Genomic DNA, 23,398 nt, shown 5'->3' on the forward strand with positions numbered 1-23,398 from the left:
AGACTTCTGTTTTTCTGGATCTCATTTCCTCAAAGTTGACAACACTGTTCCTTATAGTTGCTGATGAATAGCCCATTATTACACACATCTCCCATTAGCTGACTGATTTAAACTTGATCCACTGGTTGGCACCACGCACTTCAAAGGGTGGATCACTGCTGTAGATGTGGTAGCCTAATTCTTCCAAAGGTGGCTCGGGATCAGCTGTGGCAAACTGGGCAGCATCTTCAATTTCTTTCCTTACTTCAACATCAATTTCCTAAACATTGGATTACAGTGCAAGAGAGTTTTAAATGAACAGCAGCTAGAGTTCTACTCAAAACCTATTGCTGGTATAACTCTTCTACTAATTCTAGAAGTACCAACAGTTGATAGTTTGAACATTTTAAAAATAATCTTCACAGGAAGATAATCCAAGTACTGTACATGAATTTAAAATGAACTATGCTAATGGGGGAAGCATAAAAAAGGGCTTTTTGCCAATATGATCTATGATAACACATACTTTCACTACTTAGTTCACTGCCCACCTAATCTTAAAGAATAGCCTCGTGAGATTTCAGAATTATGCCCCATCACCTCACTTTCCTAGGCTTGGACAAATTTACCCATGACTCTGTGGTTACCCAGATATGGCAACTTTTTGTGAGAGGAAACTGTTAGGAAAAGAGAGCCACCCTTTAAAGCCAGACTTAAACCACTAAGAGTGACTGTACCTTTAATTCTTCAACACTGGCAAGATTGCTGTTCACCATTCTATCCTTAAGAAGCATTATAGGGTCACTCTTACTTCTTACTTCCTGAATTTCTTCTCGTGTACGGTAACTATGAGGAGAGAAACACAGTGATAGGTAGGTATAATAATAGTTCCAGTGGGGCAGACAGCTTGGTGAAATATGCATACATTCCTGAGAGGAAGGGACACATTAACACCAATGTTACTGGAGAAGAACAGAGTTGTACTTCCAAAACACAAGAAAGCAGCCTGTAAGAACTGGTTCTATCTTTTATAGAAAACTGTATGCTGAAACTCAGGGCTTCTCTGGCATTCTAGCAATGGGGGCCAAGTTCTGGTTTGCTTCTTTAATCTAGAAGTAGGGTATGAAAGAAGTGTCACCTGTCCCATGCCTTGGAGCTCTTATATTTTACATGGGTTGGGGCATTAATGCCAAGCATCTTGACTTTTTCCCTTACAACCCCAAAGCATGGCCAGCAAAAACATAATACATCAGGTTTTCCATTTCTTGATTCTATGATAGAGGAAAAAGATATGTTTGAAATAACACTAAAAGCAAGGGTTTTACCACTTTTTGAAAACCAAATCACACAAAGTACATTTTCCCGCTTAATTTGCTATTATTTTCCCTTTAAAGTTCATTGAACAAAGGCTGTTTACTTTGACTAAACTGACTTTTAATTGTGTTGACTCTGCGATTGCAGAATTATATGCAAGAGCTACCAAGTGAAAGAGGAAAACTCACACCTTCTTAGTGTAACCTGCTCTTTTGATAAATTTCAATCTACTGAACACCTGTGTTTCAGTTAGTTTCCCTCCCTACCAGCTAGAATAACATTTCCAAATCCTGATTCTCTTCAGGTAAAGTATGCCATGTGTGAATTTGGGATAATGCTAAATACTTCCAAATATACTACTCTCCCATCAGACCTGTTTTATGTAATGATTTCCCTCTACAATTTAGTCATATGTTTTTTTTTTTTAAATTACTACTCTTGCTAACACTGACATACTGTATATTGTAGGGACTTTGAATGCTTTCTATATTAGAACCAATTTATTAGTACTTCTTTTAGACTAAGACTTAAATTTAACTACTTGATGTCAACTAAAGTGATTTCATGTAAACAGCACTAATCCAAGCCCATTCACTTTGAAAGCCACACCCAGATCTCCCATGACTATACCTGACTCCAGGGTCACTCATACTGTGTCCATGATAACGGTAAGTCTGCAGCTCCATCAGGATGGGTCCCTAAAATGGAATCCATAAGTGGTTAGGTAAGGTAAGGGGACCAGGACCAGTAATGCCAACAATTCACAGCGTCAAATAGAGACCCTTGCAGCATCCAATGTATTCTATTCAATCTTCTATAAATCAGCCGAGTTGTCAAGAATTTCTTATTGGTTGAACGATTCTAATACCTACTTACAGCATGTTTCATCCTTCTCATTTTTATTAGGAACTTAAATCCAGGTATGATGTAAATGATTACCCCTATAATCCCATTGATGCAAGAGGCTGAGGCAGGAGCACTATGTAAGCTTGAGGCCAGCCTCAGAAACTTGGTCTCAAAATAAAAAATAAAAAAGCTGGGGGTGAAGCTCAATGGTACAGCAGAACTTAATCTGCCAACAATTTGTTTTTAATCAAAAGGACACAGAACATGTTACAAAGCCCATGGATAGTAAGTAGATTTCCACTTCCACCTAAACAAAGTTGCCCATTTCATGATGCAGTGTTTTTTGTAGAGGCCAGTAGCCAATCCCGCTTCAACTAGACTTTGCTGGTTTAACAGAAAGCTGGCAGGCCCCAAGACCTTTGATACCTAAAGTGTAACTCTGCTAGGCGTCTGGCCAGCTCAGCTGTGCATCACCAAGCAGCTTACTCATGCTACACTAGCCGACTGGCAAGGCTATGAACAGGTGGGGGTGGATTCATTTTGGCATTTATTTATTTAGTCTTTTGGTAATGTCATCTTGTAGTCACTTGGAATTACAGTGCGTTGGACTAGGGGTGATAAGGGGGGTTTCTAGGTCCTCCCATAGTTTTAAGATCAGGCTTTGGTCAGGTTAAGTCCAAATATTCTGTGAACTGAGCATGTTTTCACCCAGGGTTGGACCCCACATGTTCTTTTCAGGAACTGGAAGAGATAGAGGAACACCCACCTGAGGGTCTGGCTCCTAGTCTCATGTGGACTGCTCAGCCCACTACAGTCAATCTATCACCTTAGCCCTGTTCTGCTTTATCACTCCACATCCCTTCTAGTTTCTTTTCCCTCCACCCTGACTTTTTCATCATTACTTTCACATATGATTCGTACTACTGCCCAAATACACACATGGTACCTCACTAAAAGGTAAACCACAGGGCTGTGCTTTTTTGGCAGTGGAAGACTGATTTGAGAGCAACTACTCAATTTCTACTAGCACTAAGGTACTTAAGCCTCTCTTTTAAAATTTTTATTTATTTAATTTTTACAGACTGCATTTTGATTCACTATACACAAATGGGGTACAACTTTTCATTTCTATGCTTGTACACAATGTAGATTCACACCACTTGTGTAATCATACATGTACATCTTAAACCTCTTTTTAGGCCAATTTCATTATTTTCTTTCTCACTGCCATACACTGAAAAGTACAGATTTTTAGGGCTGAAGCAGCAAGACTAAGATTATGTGCACTTTTACTGTTAATCTGCAAAGAAGAAACATATTTAATACCTATTACGTAAGCAAAGTCCTATGCTGGGCACTGTGGCAATCCCTAAGTTGGTCACTCAAGGGGCTTATACTTAATGGGTGGGAGGGTGAACAATTAACCAAAACAAAAATAGATCATCATGGTGAAGGCAGAGGCAAAATACTGAGGAAACACCAGAAGACTAACCTCAAATGGGGGAAAAGTGGACTGTTTCCCAGGATGTGAGCTACCAAGACCATGCTATTTACAGGACTCCATTCACCTGCCTGGACTCTGCTTCTATTTCATACACTTCAGTTAGCAGCTAGTCCTGGAGAGCTACCAGAGGCAGGTGGGAATTCTTCTTTTAACTTTAAACATTTTTAGCCACAGGGCCTAAGACAAAGTCATTGGGGAGTCTTACCTTCCCAGATCTACAATAGGCAGCTGCAAACCTTGTTGCTTCTCGGACACACAGGATATCCATTCCATCCACCTATTAATAAAGGTGGAAGCAACAGAATATAAATCCAACTGTTCGAACCCATTTCACCACTTTTTTTAAATAGTGCTGGGGATGGAACCCAGGGATTCATAAATACTGGGCAAGTGCTCTACCCTGAGCCATACTCCAGCCCTCCCATTTTACTTTTTTTTTTTTTTTTAAATATATATACATTTTTAGTTCTTCACGGACCTTTATTTATTTATATGCGGTGCTGAGAATCAAACCCAGTGCTTCACATATGCTAGGCAAGCACTCTACCACTAAGCCACAACCCTAGCCCCCCATTTTACTTTTATATGACCTGCTCATACATAAGAAAGTGAAATTCTTCAAGTTTTCTAAGACCATCAAGAGTATGCATGAGGGCATCTAGCTGAGAAGATGTGGTCCTGGCTCTATGAGAGGTGTCCTTACCCTCAGCCCAGGAATAAAATCGCCTCTTTTGTAGTAATCAGTGCTGGCTGCTGCTCTCTCAACAGATGTACCCATTCCATAGCGGTTATTCTCACAGATGAAAATACAAGGTAATTTCCACAATGCTGCCATATTGTAAGCTTCAAATATCTGACCCTGGAAGTAATAATAAAAAGCTCAAGTGGTTTTATTTTGCTCATTTCTCTATAGACTTCTTCATCATTCCAACAGTTGCTCTGCCTGGCACCGAGTGCTTTCATAAAGACTGAAAAGCCTCATCATCTAAAAACAAGTTTCTGGTAGTAAGGGAAAGAAGCATGTGTTGGGGTGGTGGGGAGAAGCAGCAGGCATCATATTCTTGCAACTAAGGGGAGACAAATACCATTACTTGTTTCTCTGGGGCCTCCAGAGTAGTACAGAATACACTGGGAAGATGAGCAACGTGTAAAAACTACCTAGTTTTATGCTATATTAATCTATCCAACCCACTGGATGACCAGAGTGAAACAGCATCTATGACACCAAGGGCCTTTCAGACTGGTGGTTACACGCACCTAAACAGGACAAGCAAGAAATGGAAGAGCCAGGGCTCAGACACCATTATAGGACACTGCCCTGGCATCTAAGAGAATGAGCCTGTTTGTATCTTATAGTATTGGTTTGCAATGGGTTACAAATTTTTTTAAAAAATCCTTCACCACAGAATAGATTTGGGAAGCACTAATGTGCAGCTAAGAAGAGCTCCCTCACAGGAATGTGCCCCTATAAAGCTTGGTGTGAAATGTGCCCAGGGGTACATCTCTGACTCAGTCAGAAAACCAAATGCTAACTTGACACATGAAATACTATTTCAACCAATAAGCCATATACCATTTCCTTTACAAACCCAACTGTGATCATTCAACACTTTGGACATGAAAATAATTGGTGTCACAAAGTTAAATACATACCTGATTAGCAGCACCATCACCATATAAAGTCAAACAGACCTCATCTTTTCCATTGTACTTGCAGGCCAGGGCAATCCCAGCTCCCAGGGGCACCTAATAACATTAAGGATGACCAAAAGAGGAACCAAAGAAATCCATGAGAGGAGTAATGCTCTGAATTTTAACTCCTGGACAGAATTTAAAACAGAAATCACATTGTTGCTATAAACTATTCCTACCCCAACCTTGTCTCTGTTTACCCACCCGATATTCAAACCAGTAATAAAACATGAATAAATACCATATTCTGTTTTGACCAGTAGGCAATGACTTATCTGCACCTAAAGATTCAACTACTAACCCTAAAAAATAAAAAAATAGAACCCAGATTTAAAATACATATAATAGAATCTTACTCTATTAGATATATTACATGCTGTTAATTTTTCATTTTTCAATAATTGATGTGAGCAAGGACTCCCTACTGATAGAGGTTGGCTTTGGATCATCAGTAGGCCCCTAAGACCCTGAATGCCACCTCTTCTAGTGTTAGGAGCTAGGACAAGGCAGAGATAGGATGAAGTTGATCCAATAAGTAATTCATGTACTGAAATACAGAGGAAACTGACGGGATAGTTCTACTGCTAGAGGCTCTTGCTTACTTGTGAAACATAAAAATGAATAAATTTTAAATCACTATCCAAATCTACTTATTGCTCAAATGGTAACTTAAGAAAGAATAGGGATTTAAAAGCAAACAGAGCAGGCTGAGCCTGTGGCTCAGTGGTAAAGTGCTGACCTAGCACACCTGAGACCCGAGGTTTGATCCTCAGAACTACTTAGAAAAAAAATAAAGGTACTGTGTCCACCTACAACTAAGAAGAAAAAAATTTAAAAAGCCCCCAAAGTACTAAAAAAAATTGTCCCCAAAGTACTAAAATTCTTCAGAGAGAAGTTCTCTGGGTTGTCAAAGTTTCTGAAGACATGGCTGGGACCACATATACGAAAGCTGAGATCTACGAAAGCACGAGATCCTCATCCTTGACTACCTGAGCTCCAACAATGCCATTGCCCCCATAGAAGTTCTTGGCATACATGTGCATCGATCCTCCTTTCCCTTTTGCACAGCCTCCTCTTCGTCCTAGAAAGGGCAGAACACACACGTGTGAAAAACAAATATACCATAAAACCACACCCAAGTCTTTACTTGGAGACCAATTCAATTCCTAAGCATCTGTCCCCCCCATGCAAACGTATGTTCCTCCTTGTCTCCCTACCCTTTGATAAGGAAGTTCAGACTAATTCCATGTCCTTGACCATTTCAATCACACCTGTTCTTTAATCACTTAGTTGCCTTCAGATGTTAATATAGTAGCCAGGACTTTTTTGGCCAGTCACAACATATCTGATTTTTCCTACACTGGTAAACTAAACAGTTCAAGAGTCAAGAGAACAGGGCTGGGGCTGTAGCTCAGTGGTATAGTGCTTGCCTCGCATGTGTGAGGCACTGGGTCTAATCCTCAGGACGTTAAAAAAAAATAAGTGAATAAAGATACTGTGTCCATCTACAACTAAAAAAAAATACTTAAAAAAAAGAGTCAAGGGGACAAAGAAAACAGGAATTTTAAACATTGCTAGACTCTACACACTGTATATCAGGGAGTGCTTCAACCCAACCATGACTGCTCTACTTCTATTGACAGGCTTGATGATGATAACCCCATTCTGATTTACAAAATATTTATTTGAGGGACCAGATGACTTTACAAATGGCTAGTTTACTTCCAAAGGACAACAAATGTATCAAAGCTTCAAACACCCAAGGATTTTGGGGGATTTTTAATTTTAAACTCAAAAAGTTTTTAGCACTAACTTGCAATGCTTAGCACCTTAATGGTGAAATATCTAAAAACTTAATTCATTCTCTTCCCCTTTCTGTAAACCCATAGCAAACCTGTTAGCTCTGCAAGAATTTCTCGGACAGAAAGACCACGAGTGAAGGTGAAACCATGAGCCCGGTAGGCCGTGATGAGGTGGTCCGTGGGGTTTATGCCAGCCTCCAGGCCCACACAGCAGGCTTCCTGTATTAAAGGAAGAAACCAACATGACATTCATTTCTGGATAAAAAGGTTTCTATTAGACCAAATGTTATGAAACATTATGTTAAGTGGGCTAAAACTCCTCACTAGTAACTATAGAAAGTGATATATTTTTTTCATCAAGAACAGTGGAGGGCAAGGCCCAAATCAGAAGTCACAAGCAATCCACAGATGTGCCTGTACAGTGAAAGATTCTGAGTCAGATGTTAACATTAAAATACTGAGGGAATGTCACATGAAAACTGAGACTTGTTTTCTCTCAGAGAAACAAAACACTAGGAAACCTCAGCCCCTTATTTCCATTTGGCACCAACTAGCTAGCTGGAACCACATCACGGCATCCCTCTGAGTGGGCATACTGCCCCCAGTTTAACCCCAGTCCCTGTCATCATTCTCATGTTTTGTATACCCAATCTTTTTTCATTCATTGATCTTATCTAACTGGCCCCAACAGATTTCAGTTTGTAACCTTTGGCTTAAACCCACAAAACAACAAACCAATAAAATAACCCCTTTTCCCAAGAGTAAAGATGACTGCAATGTCAGAATTTTTTTTAACATAATACCTTTATTTTATTTTTTGTATGTGGTGCTGAAGATCGAACCCAGTGCCTTATATGTGCTTGGCAAGTGCTCTACCATTGAGCTACAATCCCAGGCCCTGTCAGAAAGTTTTAAATTAGGAAAATTCTAAGAATGCACACAGGAAATTGACAATGTTTTATGTGAATGAATGCTTTAGCCTAAGCTTCATAGCAGGTTTTGGGATTCTATTTTTAATTTTAAATACCAACTTCAAATCCTTCTGACACAAAAGGCAGAGTAAAAAAATCAACAAATAGAAACCATACCTAAATAACCATGGTTTGGGGTGGGGAAACAGCTCAGTTGGTAGAGTGCTTGCCTAGCACGCATAAGGCCCTACATTTAATCCCCAGCATCACGAACAACAACAACAACAAATATGGTTTTATTAGAAACCTACCACTTACCTGACCATCACACAAGTGACAGAAACCACGAATAATTTTCTGTTTATAAAGCTGATCGGCCTTTAACTCCATTCGGCGCACAGTCTGCATCATCCTGTAGTATTTGAGCCCATCCTCCCTGGTGAGCACTGTTGTGACAGGAGGGCCCTCTTCCAGCCGGTGAAGGTCACATTTCTGAAATGGAGCACGGCAGTCATCCCCCAGTTACTATATTGCTAACACAGCTGACTCATTCGAAGATCCAACTCAGTCTCAAATAATACTGAACTCAAAAATCAGCAAAAGAGCATATTGTCAATGCTTTATATTGCTTCTGACTCCTTAAATCTATAAGCCACACCAGGCAAAGGGATGGGCTTTGGAGGAAGGAAATTTTTCTGAGATTTTTTTTTTTTTTTATGAAAACGCCTTGGTGTAACTTGGTGTTACAGGCTGAAAGATGAATTTTCAAAGAAACATCTAAGAACCTTCTTATTCAAATGTTTTACTGAGTCACGTCCTAAAGTTTGAAGTAAGTTTCCATTATTTATGCCTCCCTTCCTTGAAACACCAACGAGCTTCTAAGAATAAATTCTTATGTTTGCCAAACTTCTCTGAGCCTTTGATTCTGGAACATTTGGGAGAAAATGTCAAAAAAAGCATAAGTATCAAAAATGTTCTGAAGGTATAAAATTGTATCAGAGTGTACCTGTGGAAAAACTTATGGCAAAGTAAAATACCTCTTACCTTAATTTCAAATGTAGCATCATTTGCAAAATTACGGGATGCCACTAGCACTCTGCTTGCCTAGAAAGACAAAAATACGCAAATAAATCAGTACTTTTTTACTGTCAGTTATTTTATAAAGTCATTATTATAACGATCAATTATCAGGATGTAGTCATGGAACTTTAATGGGGGCCCAACATGTTCATGGGCTTCTCTTCCACTCTGTTTACTATGCTAGTATCCTCCTTGTCTTCCAAAATAAATCCACGCTTTGGCCAATCAAACATGATCATGAAGACAGTGAAAGATGGCAAAAACCAAACTCATACACTTAATCACTTTGTTTTCAAAAAATATTAGTGGGAATATAATGAAATTAATAACCAAAATGAAGAGACTGTGGGCTTTATTTATACTATTTTCAGGGCTGTGGATATAGCTTAGTTGGTAGGGCACCTGCCTTGAATGTACAGGGCCCTGGGTTTAATCCCTGGCAGACAAAAAGGGGAAAAAAAGTCATAGGGACATATACTATTTTCAGTAATAACCTGATACCACTCATCTAGAGGTTAACTGTCAAAAGTATACTTCAAATAAAACTAATAGTCAGTCCCCATTCCAGGAAAACTTCACTTTTGTATGAAACAGACCTGTAAGGGAAAATAAACTATTCAAAGTATGAGATGAGTACATTAGTGAGAAATATAAGAGATGGAACCAAAGATATTTAGCATTGACTTAAAAACAATAGACTTGAGCCAGCAGTTTTATAATTTGAACAGCCTACATCTTGGGTAGGCTCCTCCTGAGGCCCCAGAAGGGAGAAATATTCTCTAAAACGGTGTTTCCTTCTTGATGTTTGGGTAGCTGTCACTGCTTGGGGGTAAGGACTTCTTCCTGCTCTTACAAGGGAACAGAGCTGTTCACAGCAAAAGTATTCTATTTAGTGGCCAACATTTAGGTTATACCAAAAAGACATACTGTACTATATTAAACAGCTACTTCCTACCACATTTTCACACTGACATGTAAACCAGCATGCATTCTTTTCATGGAGACTTGAAGCATATTCATCAGATCTCATAAAAAGCACATCTGACATGTAATACAGCATTTTTTTCCTATCTAACGCTAGCACTGGACTTATCTTGATGAGAAGAGTTAAGAATGCTGTGCTCTGTGTACCTCCCAAATGAACGAGCCAAGAGGTAGAAAGCTATTATCCATTCATCTCTTTACCTGTCAGTATATAGCAGTTCCTCCTTATCTGCAGGGGTTACATATTCCAAGACCCAAAGCAGATGCCTAAAACCAAAGAGTACTAAACCCTATATAGAGCACTATAATACCAAGACAGTAGATCTGATAAGCAAGAGGGCTCCTAAGTGACTAACACGCAGGTAACATATGAGTGTATCTTAGATGAAGGGATGATTCTCATCCTGACTTGGACTGGACAAAATTTCATCATACTAGTTGTAATGGCACACAGATTAAACTTTTTTTTTTTTTTTTCCGGTGCTGGGGATCGAACCCAGGGCCTTGTGCTTATAAGGCAAGCACTCTACCGACTGAGCTATCTCCCCAGCCCCAGATTAAACTTTTGAATTGCTTATTTTTGTAACTTTCCATTTAATACTTTCAGGCCACAGCTGACCACAAATAACTAAAACCAATGAGGGACTACTGTACTATTATCTGACAAAGCCAAAAACAAATAAAAAGGCCAATGACACACCAAAAAAGTCTAAATACTAGAAATAAATGCTTCAGTTAAGTTAGAGTCCATTAAATATATCTCAGAATGAAGAAAATTTGGAAATTTGGGAAGATATAAGCTGAGAGGCAGGAATGAAAAGGTGATGTTTGACAGTCATAAGAGATGTGTTATTTGTAACCATTAAATTATTTTGCAGAGCTAAAATTATCTATTGTATTGAAAAATAAATTTCCAGATAAAACTACAGGAACTACAGTTTTGGGAACAATTTAAAAATAGAGCTCAAACCAGGTAGGCAATGGTAACAAAAAGCAAACAAAAATCATAAAGTCAAAAAAATGAAAAATGATAAACTGTGCTACATATAGTAAAGAACTGGAAGGGCAAAAATTGCAACAGCCAGAAAGCTAATTTCTCCCCCTTTTTCATTATTAAGAACCTCAAAAATGAGCAGAACCACTGATACAAAGGGTGAAAGGGGCAAATGTAAATTAAAGAAGCTAAAAGCCATATTAGAAATGTGAGTATATCATATTTAACTGAGATTTCTTAAAAGACAACTACTATTCATTTTCTCTGGATAGTCATAAAAAAAATTCTCTTTTAAATGGGATTTCTTTTTTGGTGCTGGTGATTGAATCCAGGGCTTCAAGTATGCCAAGCATATGCCCTTCCACTGAGTTGCACCCCCAACCCCTAAAAAGAGATTCTTCTTTGACAGAGACCCAACCTATTCAATAAAATGAAAACTTTATGTTCCTAAATACACAGGATTCATTCATGTGAAGGAGGAAATACATTTAAAAAATTCCAGATTTTACCAGTGTAAAGTAAAAATCTTACCTACTTCTGAACTCATAACAGAAATATAAACAATAAGACAAAGAATAAAAAAATTAATGCAATTCAGTTTTCTTCCAGGAAATAACTTCAACTATCAACCTCATTCAGAAATGAAATCACAATTGTATAATCCATTTCAAAGTTTCATGCCAAACACTATGAGACAATGACAATCTATAAGCCTGAGATAAATCTCCATAATTCCCTATCTCAAGAGGGGAAGGCAAACAAAGAGAAGAAAAAGCGAAAAGAAAAAACACATGCAGAGTCCTGGGAGGGAAGGTAAGGGGATTAGTTTTAGGCAGAGGATCACAGCTATCAAACCAACTGCCTAACCTTTCTCCCTCTTCAAGGTGTAGCTGATAGGACTCTAGTTACAAAAGTTTGCATTTGTCATTTTGGGAGGGAAGGCTTCCTACATGTATAATATTAAAAAGTAAGCCTTAATCTATTTTGTGTTATTTATACTGAAATGAAAAAGACATCCATTCATATGAAGAATTACAAAATGTAATAAGAGCCAACACATTAGGAATTTATTGCTCTAACCTTTAAAAAGATAAGGGCAAAACTTTTAGTTCTTGCTAATTGTAGAAGCTCCGGGAATGGTTCCTAATTAATCAGTGCAGGACAAGTACAATTAACACAGAAAACTAATTATCTGAAGAGCTGACACTACCAAACGGGAAGATAACTGAGCACTTTCTTACATGACTTCATCTCTGGAATTCGATGTTCTTACGTAAGGTTAGGAAAAAAAAACCGCAAATAAGAGAAACAATAAATCTGACTTCCAGAATATTAAATCTCCATCAAGCATCTAATAACAAAGACAAGGATCTACTAGTAATGGCCTCTAGCAACAGATAGCCACAGATGATGACACTTCTTTAAAGCAGAAACTCTGGTAGAAAGGTATGAAATTTAGCATTTATTAGTTTCAAGTTCCAATTCAACTTCCTAAAACGTTCCAAGTTTGATTTCAGTAGTATCTTTGAAAATGTTTTTCCTTTCCAATGCTTCTATTTGTTTTTGCTTAAATGCCTTGTCCAATCTCAAAGCTGTAAGCAAACTTCACCTTCAGTTAACCTCTGCCTATAACTAAAACACAAACATGTCTCTACTTCTTAGGCTCAACTAAAAACTGATGTTGTGGGAATTAAATGAGATAAAGCATATGACAAATCCAGCCTACTGCCTGACATGTACTAAGATCTCAGGGGTATGGGCTAGGAAAGATAGTAGAATGAATCTGGTATTATTTCCCTGTGTGTGTGTGTGTGTGTGTACATATACATATATACATATATATATGATTACACAACCAGTGTGATTCTACATCATGTACAGCCAGAAGAATGAGAAGTTATACTCCATTTTATGATGTATCAAAATGCATATTACTGTCATGTATAACTAATTAGAATGACGACAAAAAGATCTCAATAAGCACTGAATATATGGCGCTTACCGTTAACAGGAAGGTAGGCTTCCAGTTACAATTCAAATGCTAATATAGTATCTGATTAACCCATTTTGTCCCATCATCCCAAATGTGGAACACTTATAAAAATACAGTATGTAATATATAGCTACATAATAAGAACATATTAGAATATAACAATTATGTTAACAATGTGTATAAGCTCTAGATTGATTTTCACCTATTTTAGTGCACCTGTATCAATTTTGTTGAAATAATTCTCAGAACTGAAAACCTGGGATTTAATGGGTTAATCAAATCGTTTTGTCATTAGTCAATGGGATTCCTAGAGCAGCCCACTTCCTACATTTTGACAATCTCTGCCCATAATGCCCAGAGTTGTATTAAGTCCTGGGGAAATTACTAGAACCAGAATTACAAGTCAAAGCTTGGGGCAGTTATACCAACAAACACTATCTCACTGTGCCTAGAGGTCAAAATGCTAGCTTAGATATGAGGAACATCTAAAAGCTGGGGCCATAAATAGACTTAACCTTAACCCCCACCCTCTTAAGATCACTTCTGTTTTCTTTAGCTACCTTTACTCTAAGCCTCTGTGTGTTTAAGGGTGAAGGTAGTTTCCTCTCTGGGTTCTCCCTGACCGCTCGCGAAGTGATTGCCAATAAAAGCTCCAAAGCTGAGAGGAAGGGAAAGGAGGAAATTTGTTTTTGGCGAGTCTGACCCCGTTTGAACCCTCATCAGGGCCAAGTGTATGTGTCTAACAAATGTACACCAAACTTAGCACTCCATAAAATAACAATATTAAACATATATGGCACTCACTATGTGCCAGACACTATTCGGAAAGGTTTAGGCACGGGTCATTGTTGAATCCTCACGATAATGCCACGAGGAAAGTACTCTTTTTGTTGTTGTACTTTTTAGTTACACATGACTGCAAAATCCATTTTGATATAATTATACGAGCATGGAATATATCTTATTCTAATTAGAATCCCTATCTTGTGGATGTACTCGCTGGTGCGATTCACTGTAGGGAAAGTACTCTTCTTATCTCCATTTTAAATGAAGAAACCACGCACCAGGACGTTGAAAAAAAATTTTTTGTGTGTGCGCTTCCCTAAGATCACAGTAGTTAAATGGTGAGAACGCTGTTTGAACCGAATAACTCAAATCCCCGGATTCCAAGCTCTTTACTATTACGTACTATATTGCCTCTCGGTCAAGAGGAACGAAATTAGTAAGATTTGAAATGAGTGGAGCCAACTGACGACCAGAAGCCCTAGCCTCACCATTTCCATGTCCTGTAAACAGGGGCTGGAAATCCTCCAACACTCCTCCTGCTTGGCCAGCGGAGCCGGGCCGACGGGGGCGCAGGGGGGTGGGGGGGGAGGCGCAGCCGAACTCCACGAAAATCTTGTAGGGATCCCCCTCCTCCCTAGCCCGAGTCTCTCACCCCGGGGCCAGGAGCAGAATATACCGCGAGGAGTCAAAACAAAGGTCCGCGGCTTCCCGCGTGTCCCCCTTCCGGCGCCCGGCCCCAAACAGCACACAGCCACAGCCGGGTGCTAGGAGGTCCAGCCCGCCCTCCTCCGGTCCCGCCTCGGCCTTGCTCACGCCCCACCCGAGCCCGCTGGCTCAGGCCGCCTCACCGGCTTCTGGGCAGCGCCAGCCAACACGCGGGAGACAGCCGCGAGCATCTTCCTCATGGAGAGCAAGCAGCTGCAGAGGCGACTCCAACGACTTAGGTGAACAAGCCGTCCCCAAGTCTCCTTCAAGCGCCCGGAGCTGATGCCACGCCTTAAACGCAACGCGACGTGACGAGTCCGAACGACGTCATGCGCCGCGCAGGTCTGCGGACCAACCAGGACGGCTCCCAGCGCCTGCCCCGCCCACCAGAAAGGCTTGCGACCGCTCATTAAATATCAGCGCCAGAGGGGGCGGGGCTCTGGGCTCCTCAGGTCACCACGCGGTGGGCGATTGAGAAGGCGGGGACCCGAAGGCGCCTGCGTAGGAAAGTGCCCGCCCCACCGCAGGCGGGACCTTCTTGCTATCTGCACTGCCTTCTGGGGAATGTTAATTGTGCAGGGTAGTGCTACGGTATGCCTAGTCCTGCTGGTGATGCAAGTTTGCAGCATTGACTTAGTGCAAGAGAAGATGAAGATTAGCGACACAGTTGGGGCCAAAGGGACAGAACAACTGTTTCTATAAATGGTTATGCCACTAACTTGCCTTTAAAAGATCATGTAACAGCTGTAAAATGCTGCCCTGTTTACTTGACTGAGGATCCAAAAATCAATTCCCCAGCTATATGTTGCGAGTTGGCCATGAGTTGGCCATGTTCATATGAACAAGAGTTCAGTCTTAGTGCTTATTTGTTCTGAGTTTCTGTTAACTTTTGCTTCTTTTGTGAGAACTCAGTTGTGGACAACTGCAGATTGGATATGTGCTTTAAACTTGGAAAAAACCCAGAAGCCTTTATCCTTTGCTTCTTGTGGTTACCCAAGCACTATAAAGGTTTAAGACCTAGGACTTAATGAGCACAATGAAGGGAAATGTGTGGATCATTGTTTGAGTTTAGACCACTGTGTTAGGATGGACCAGGTATGTTGCAGTACCAATTAGCCTCAAATTATCAGAGGTTGATTTTCCACTCCTGTGTCGAACATAGATTGGCCAGGGACTCTCCATGATATCACTCAGGAAACCAGGATGGAGGGCGCTGTAATATTTCAATATGTGACCTGCACGGCCAGTGCAACAGAGAGCATAGAAAAGATCTCACAATGGCTCTCATGCACTTGGGATGAGTTGTGCCTTTTCCCTAGTGTACAGTTAACCTGGAAATAGCAGCTCAGTGAACTATATCATCCAGGGAGCCATGCTGTCTTCAACAAGTGGGTTTCTAGTGGCGGGTAGGGGAGGACTCTTCGGGGATTCTATCTCAGGCAAGGGGCAGGGACCGCTTCTGAGATCTGCCATTCCTATTTCCTTCAGAGTTCTCTTTATCTCTTCTCCCTTCCTTTTCCAATGCTCTATTATTTGAAAGATAAAATAAATGCAGATAGTTGTTGGTTTTAACCCACAGAATAAAATGAACAGCCATAAATCATTTGCAAAGACATAATTGAATAAATAAATGGGGAAGGAGGAACAACTTTTCATTACAGAATTCCAATTAATTAATGTAAAAAGATGCTGGAAATAGAAAGTCAGCATTTGGCAAAGGCCACAGTGGCCGTTGCAGACAAGAATTAACATAAATAGAGGCTAAAATTAGTGGGACATTTGCATAATCTCAAAATATCTTCTGACAAGAAATTTATTCATTACAAAGGTTAAAATAGTAACTTTGCAGTGGAGAAACAAGGGAATCCATTTTTTTTAAATGACCAGGACATTTTCTTTATGCTCTTTCTTTGTAGAAATTGCAAAGCCAAACTTAGAAACAACCTTGAAAGTGAGGGATGCTTTAGGAAATTGTGTCAGGCAGTGACAAGTTGAGGTTGTAGTTATTAACTACGGGTAAAAGTAAAGTTATATGAGCTAGAATATTCACAAAGTTCTCCTGCATCTGAAGGGGAGGCCAGGGAGATGAAGAAAGAATTGCATAAGACACGGACCTGAGGAAGAGAAAGTCTTAAGAAAGGAGGGTGCCTTCATCTTGAGTGAAGTTGGAGACAAAGGACTCTGCTTCCCCACCACCCCAGACCCCACCAGTTTGTGTGCCTCGGGGATTTAGAGATCCTGAAATGTGCCTTTGACCTTTTCCTTTGCAAATCACCCAAAAGATATTCAATCAACCTGACCTTCAAGGCAAATCCTGGCCCTTAACATGCCTTTGGTTTTCTGGTTCGAATCACCATCACCCCTTCAGTGAATGAATCGAAATAAAACAATCATATACATGTCATAAAAGTCAGCAAATATTTGTGAATGTCTTTGATGTGCTAGGCACAACACTGTGGAAGGATTATGGCTAGGGGCCTTTTCATCTTTGGAACCATATAAATGCTTTACATAACCATAACACACAATAACATAAAAATGGAAATGAAATGCAACAAACTAATTTAATCATATATCAAGTTGTTGGCATAACCCCACACGGAATGACCTCACATTACTTCACACCACAGGAATGTTACTGTGCCTCCTCAGTGGGATGTATCCTCAGGATAAAATGAACTAACTATCCCCCAAAATCTTTGTTTTCAGTTATTAGTGCTCTTCTTGTTATTATTTTTGATGTGGAGAGTGAACCCATGGCCACCCAAGCCCTATCAGGATTATTATTATCTGAGACTACATATATACATACATGCACATGTACACAAAGTATATACATGATTATGTTAATGTCATTTGGAACCAGAGTTTTCAGCCTAAAAGAGACACAAATAGGAAATGCAAGAAGTTAAAGCCTAGTGGTCCTGAATTTGAATTGGAAACACAAATATAAACTCCTGATTATTTTCCCCTTAAAATGTATATCTCCAAGGCAAAGATGTAGCTCAACGGTAGAGCGCTTGCCAAGCATGTGCAAGGCCCTGGGTTCAATCCCCAGCTCTGCAGAAATAAATAAATAAATATGTAAATAAGTATTTATTTATTTAACTCTCTCCCCTGGAAATGTTACAGAGCTAGGGCCTTCCAAGAAACTGAGGCAAACTGAAGACCTCCCTTCAAACCCTGATTCTTGCAATCAAGGCAGAAAGATTTCAGACGTGCCACTCAGAGTAAAAGGAATGAGTTTATTGAAGGGACAGGAAAAGGGAAAGGGGATACTCTCAAAGGAGAGAGTGAGACCTCTCAGAGAGGAGAGGGACAGTGTGCCTCTCCTGTACTCCAGTTTTATTGGGGATCCCAGGAAAGTTTCCAGAGAGTCCCACGCAGGTCCACCTGTTGACATTTGATTGACAGCAGAATGACATTAGACTTTTAAGTACCCACTGCTAAGGCAACTCTAGGTCACCTTGGCATGCTGACTGGTCCTAATTGGATTCTCAACCATGCATTCTTACACGTTTTATGGTTGGGAGGAACTATCCTTATCATCCTGGATCTGATCTGTGAAAAGGGCCACAAAAGTCTCTCCCTTCAAAGTAACTTGGGTTCCTCTTATCAATGTTATTTCCTGCCTGCATTTCCCTGAAGTTAACAGGTAGTTTGCTGAGGAATGTGACATATTATGTCCACTTAGGCCTGGCAGGGCTACAGATAAATTGTCTTTTGTCAAAGAAAGTATGTGGGGGTCAAGCACAGTGGGTTCATTTTATAGAATGATTCCCTTAACCTCATGTTTCCACCATCCTCATCTATCTGTCCCCTAGCATTTCCCCCTCACAAACTTTCAGCCCCTCAATTCTTTTAGGGTATTTGGGCACTGACTCATTCTGGCTACTCCCTGTTGAAAAGGGGCTATGTTTAGGGGAATGAAACTCAAAATTCTTGTTCTTCATCAAGTGGGACATGAAGTTAAGGGTATTTAGCATCAGGGCAGTCTAGAGGTTCATGGTGGCAGTTGGTGGGTGACTGGATAAGGTGTACATAGGGCAGGGATCATGCTAAGACAACAATAAATAAGACAGCAAAACATTAGGTTTTTTGCAAACAGTTATCACAAAAATAATCAGTATTATTGGCTGGTCTCTGAAAACCATGAAGATGGTAACTCATTAAAGTTTTAGGTGGGATCCACAAGTCACTGATTTAGTGATTTGTGAGTGGAGGCCAGTTAAGGCTTTAGAAACACTAGCAGAATTGTTAGAAGCATACACAACATTAATTTTTATAATGTCACAGATGTCCCCATGAGCTGTAATTAAGATATCTAATGCCATCTAACTTTTGTAAAATACCTTTATATTGGCATTACTTCTATGTTTAGTAAAGATCCCTTTATCTGTGTCACTTAGGAATTTCTTGGTAAAGTTAGGACTTTTATGTGCTACATCACATCTTTTAAACCAATATGAGGGATAAATATTGGGGCTACATAATCATACTAGCAAATGCAGAAACACAGATCAAGCTTGCCTATGCAGATGGCTAGGAATATTTGTAGATCTCATGTTGACTCAAAAACAAAACAAAACAAAAACCAACCTTGTGATACTGAAAGTCTTGTGATAGTTATCAGGCACTCCCATCTAAGAACCCTTCCTTTATAGCCTCCAGCTTTACTTATTTTGGGTGGGACTGACCCAAGCATACATCTTAAGTTCCATTAAAAGAGTCATTGTCTTTCCTACTAAATGTCCATGTATAGCTGTGCTTTGGTTATAACTCTCCTGTTAGATGTTTAAGACCAAGTTGGTCAAAATTGACCTTTTTCCTACCCTACTGTTAAGTCAGCTGAGATTCCTTAGGGGGTCACTCTTAAGGACATGTGCAAAGCCTCTCAGCTCCTTTAGCTTTTCTCTACCAGTGGTGCCATCTGCCAGGATGGGTTATGGTCTTGCTGACCACATGTGGCTTCTCTTGGAAGCATCAGAGACATTTCCCTCTCCAATGACCCTCCTCTTTACAGAATGTACACTGGTTGTCTTCCTGTTCTCTAGGGTCCTCTCTATCCCCCGATCAGGGGTTTGGGGTGACTTACCAGAGGTGCAAGTCCCACAGAGGAGGACTGCCTTTTTCTTGGCCCTTTTGCTTCCTTGAATTTGATCTCCAAGTTTTGGGTTTAAATATCCAGCAGGCCAGATTCACCAGTCTTGAAGTAGTAGTACTGGTTTTAATTTTAATGTCTAAAATTTTCCAGTTACTTACCCCTTCCATTTAATTGGGATCAGTATTAGTACTGGAAGTCAGCCTCTGTCCTATAGGTAATGGCCTATTATCTCGAATTAACTCAAGGTGTCTTATTAGAAGTTGTACTTCTGCAAAGCATAAAGAGACAACAGTTATAAAATTTATAAGGAAAATACAAAATGGAATTAACAAGAACAAAACTTTCAGTTTGTATAATAGCTATGAACCAAGAAACAATTTTTTTAATCCCAAACCTTTACTTAGTTATATATTAGATTCCCTGTTTATTTTGAGATCACAGTAATCTTTACAACAAACATCTATCTTTTGAACTTTAAGTGAACTTAAGGCTAGTTTACTTTGGAGTCATCCTAACATGGAATAAGTTAAGAGGAAGAGTCTTAATTCAGGTGAGGTGGCCTCTTGACAAATCTTAGGTAAAGTGTTTTATTTTTGAAGCTGATCTTTGCCTCTTTCTTAAATATCATTTTACAAATTCTCATGTATTTTTCCTGTCTATATGAATATCAGTTAATACAACATTACATATGAAACATGAATCAAACAAAAGCTAAGAGAGCTCCTGACTCCTTTTTGAGAAAAACTGGCAAAATGTTTTCATGTTCTACACTGTTAACCTTTAAACAAACCAGGCTCTCCTTATTACCTTTCAAAAGTTCATTTATATTTCCATCTCAGTGTAAAGAGTAACACAAAATTTTATACATATCACTTATTTGATGACAGGTTGTTTTATCCAATTGCATAATATTAAATGGCATAAATAAGTCCCCAACTAAATTTTTTATTTCTATTTAAGTCTGAAACTTTATTGGGATTGCTACAGGCAATTTTAGTTTGGAGAACACCAGCTTAGTAAAGTGCTTTCCTAAACTTTAAATTTTAAAAGATTTGTATACTTGGAGGACATGAATACAAAAAGAGCCAGCAATAGTTAGCATCATAATTACACTGATGGTCTTATATTAATCAAATTTAACTTTTGAAGAAAACTTAAAATTCATAGTATAGTGTAATAATCTAAAATGACAGTTGTTTGTTTAACCAGAGTTGTACAAACCCTAATTGTTTTAAGACTATTTCCCCTAAATAATAAAACCTAACAAACACAAGAAATTATCTTGCTAGATAAGAGCAGGTTAATGTTCTAAGAAACCTTTTTACTTCAACACATATAGAATTAAATTCTGGTTTATATCAGTACATTAATATTTGAACTCAGGAAAAAATCTTAAATAACTTCAACTGATTGTGATAATTATAGTCAAATTAACCACACATAAACTTTTGGACATTTACCCTTCATAAACCTTGTGTAGCTTACTTAGACACTCTATAACTTCTTTATCATATATAATACTTTCTCATCCAGAAACATTTTCCTTCTAATTTCCATACTAAAATATATTTCCATACCTGTAACTTTCTTATATCTCTCTTTTCCAGTTGCTGACTCTTTCTTAAATTACATTCTGAAACAATCCTTATGAAATTTCTAAATTTAGACAAATTACCTCATTTTAATAAGATAAAAAACTTTATGCTTTTAAAAGTATTTTAGTTGAAACAGAATTGAAATTTTTGTACTCTTTGCATATAGAATTATGCTTGTTAGAATTTTAAGTCCTAGTATCTCAGCTTTTAGTGAAGATCCAGAAATAAAACAAACTCTTTTTTTATTTACCAATTTGTAAAAATACCATTTAATAAACCAAAATATATATACCTTATAGAATTCAAGAAGTCAACAGTACTTGATTTTATATTTATATTTAGTTGATGTTTTTGCATTTCAATTTTGCAAATTAATCAGATATCTCCTCTAACAAACATGTTTAAGAGAATTAATCCCATTGATGCTAAATAGAATTTACTCATTTTAAAATGTAAAACCCAAGAGATCAGACAAGTATAGTTAACAGTATAAGCCATCATTTTTTTTCTGAAGAAAAATCCTAGAAGCAATGGATATTATACACTAAACAGTTTATAGAAACCAACATCTATTAATTGCCTGACCACCTAGAAAAATGTGTAGGTTAGTAATTTAAAGACATCTTTACTTTTATCTGTTTATCCAACTTATTTTAAACTTTTTCTTGAACTTTTAAGTGACATGAACTAAAAGGCATTTGGATCCACTCCTTTTTTTCTTCCTCTTCTTTTAAAATTTAATTTATGAGTGTTCATTTAGTATGCCAATTATGGTACCACATAAGTGATATATAGACAAAGGCACATACATAGACACACATACAATACAGAAATATCCATGAAAACCCAATAGGAAACAAAGATTTTTGAGCTTTCCCTTGAGTAATTGACCTCTGAATAAAGATAGCATGAGAAACAGGTAGAGGGGTTAAAAAACCTCTATAGTTAGATAAAACAAGACTGATCAGAATAAAATGTATTAATTTAGGTGTGCAGGATTCAAACATGAAAAAAATTATGAGTTAAAAAATACAGAAGTTCTATAAAAAGTGCTACAGCTGTAATTACTCTAGGAGCACATGGAATGTCTTTATTAGACCAGAGCACACTTTTGGATCAGACTAGTCAGTCCAGATATTTAAAGAATGTGGGAGTCTGTGAAATCCTCAGGTAAAGGTTCTCAAGGTAAAGAAGACTTGTATATATGGGATCATTCCATTTTCCTTCCTTATGCCCAACTGGAAAGAATAGAAAAACCTCAGGAAGTAAAGTGTTCCCCCGATATTCCCGGGTTGATCACATTAGAGAGCTGACCCATCATCATTGCAGAGCCTACCCCATGCAGCTTAGAGCAATGCCTGCATCATCCCCAAGGTAAAATGCAGATTCCTTAAGCATCCTTAAAAGGTCCAGGACCCGGTCTAGCTGGCCTTTCCAGGTCCTCTCCATTTATCTCTCCTGCTCTCTTGTATTAGGGAGGAATTTAGCAGAATCCTAGAGTAAAATAACAGATTAAACAGCCATTTATGTCACACAGCTGCTTGGATTTAAAAGTGACACATTTTCCCCCACTCTGGTCTCAAGCTGATTTGGGCACCTGCTCATGTGACTTAGATTTTTAGATGGGCATCAGGCAGTTAAAAGGTAGGGAAAGCTGCCATTATAAGCACAGGAAGAAAAACTCATGCATAAGGCACTTTTGACCATTTTTCTTCTCCCCTTTATAATAGTCTCTTAAGATGTGGTGTTATAGTTTATGTTTCCCTCGAGAGACCATTTTTCTATTCTTCCAAATGGTGATCAGGCCAGGTTTGGATGCAGAAAATTAACAGGTATCTTCTTTTTCTCAACTTTGATTAGGTCGTCCCCTGGTATTATTTTTGAGGACAAATAAATGAAGGAGAATAGAACATGGGTGCCTGCACTGAGAAAACTGTCTCTTTGACTAGGGGACGCCTCCCTGATCCTGGAACCTCTAGTGGCCAGCAGTTCCCACCCCTCCTTCCATGACCTCTTGCTGGGGCCTTACTCAGAATGGAGGATACTAACTTCTTTTTTTTAAAATTTATTTTTATTGTAAACAAATGGGATACATCTTGTTTCTCTGTA

At 38.8% G+C, this 23,398-nt stretch overlaps 1 protein-coding gene across 1 annotated transcript; it reads right to left on the minus strand.

The window, feature by feature from the left end:
• Positions 1 to 14,891, minus strand: PDHA1 (pyruvate dehydrogenase E1 subunit alpha 1). Its single transcript, XM_079122934.1, has 11 exons — positions 14,734 to 14,891; positions 9,093 to 9,152; positions 8,367 to 8,540; positions 7,230 to 7,356; positions 6,325 to 6,416; positions 5,297 to 5,389; positions 4,347 to 4,502; positions 3,849 to 3,920; positions 1,924 to 1,991; positions 717 to 825; positions 1 to 259 (listed from the first exon to the last, which is right to left on the minus strand). The coding sequence occupies exons 1-11, from the start codon at positions 14,788 to 14,790 to the stop codon at positions 95 to 97; spliced, it is 1,173 nt and encodes a 390-aa protein (XP_078979060.1). The 5' UTR covers positions 14,791 to 14,891; the 3' UTR covers positions 1 to 94.
• Positions 14,892 to 23,398: the final 8,507 nt, after the last annotated feature.

Source organism: Sciurus vulgaris, assembly GCF_902686455.1.
Source record: "Sciurus vulgaris genome assembly, chromosome: X".
Classification (NCBI taxonomy): Eukaryota; Metazoa; Chordata; class Mammalia; order Rodentia; family Sciuridae; genus Sciurus; species Sciurus vulgaris.

Excerpts from the sequence above, each read along its gene's own strand:
- PDHA1 (XM_079122934.1), bottom strand. The coding sequence starts at position 14,790 with ATGAGGAAGATGCTCGCGGCTGTCTCCCGCGTGTTGGCTGGCGCTGCC. Across the intron at positions 6,417-7,229 it reads AATTCTTGCAGAGCTAACAG|GACGAAGAGGAGGCTGTGCA; the intron begins GTTTGCTATGGG and ends TGCCCTTTCTAG. Across the intron at positions 826-1,923 it reads ATGAGTGACCCTGGAGTCAG|TTACCGTACACGAGAAGAAA; the intron begins GTATAGTCATGG and ends CTCTCCTCATAG.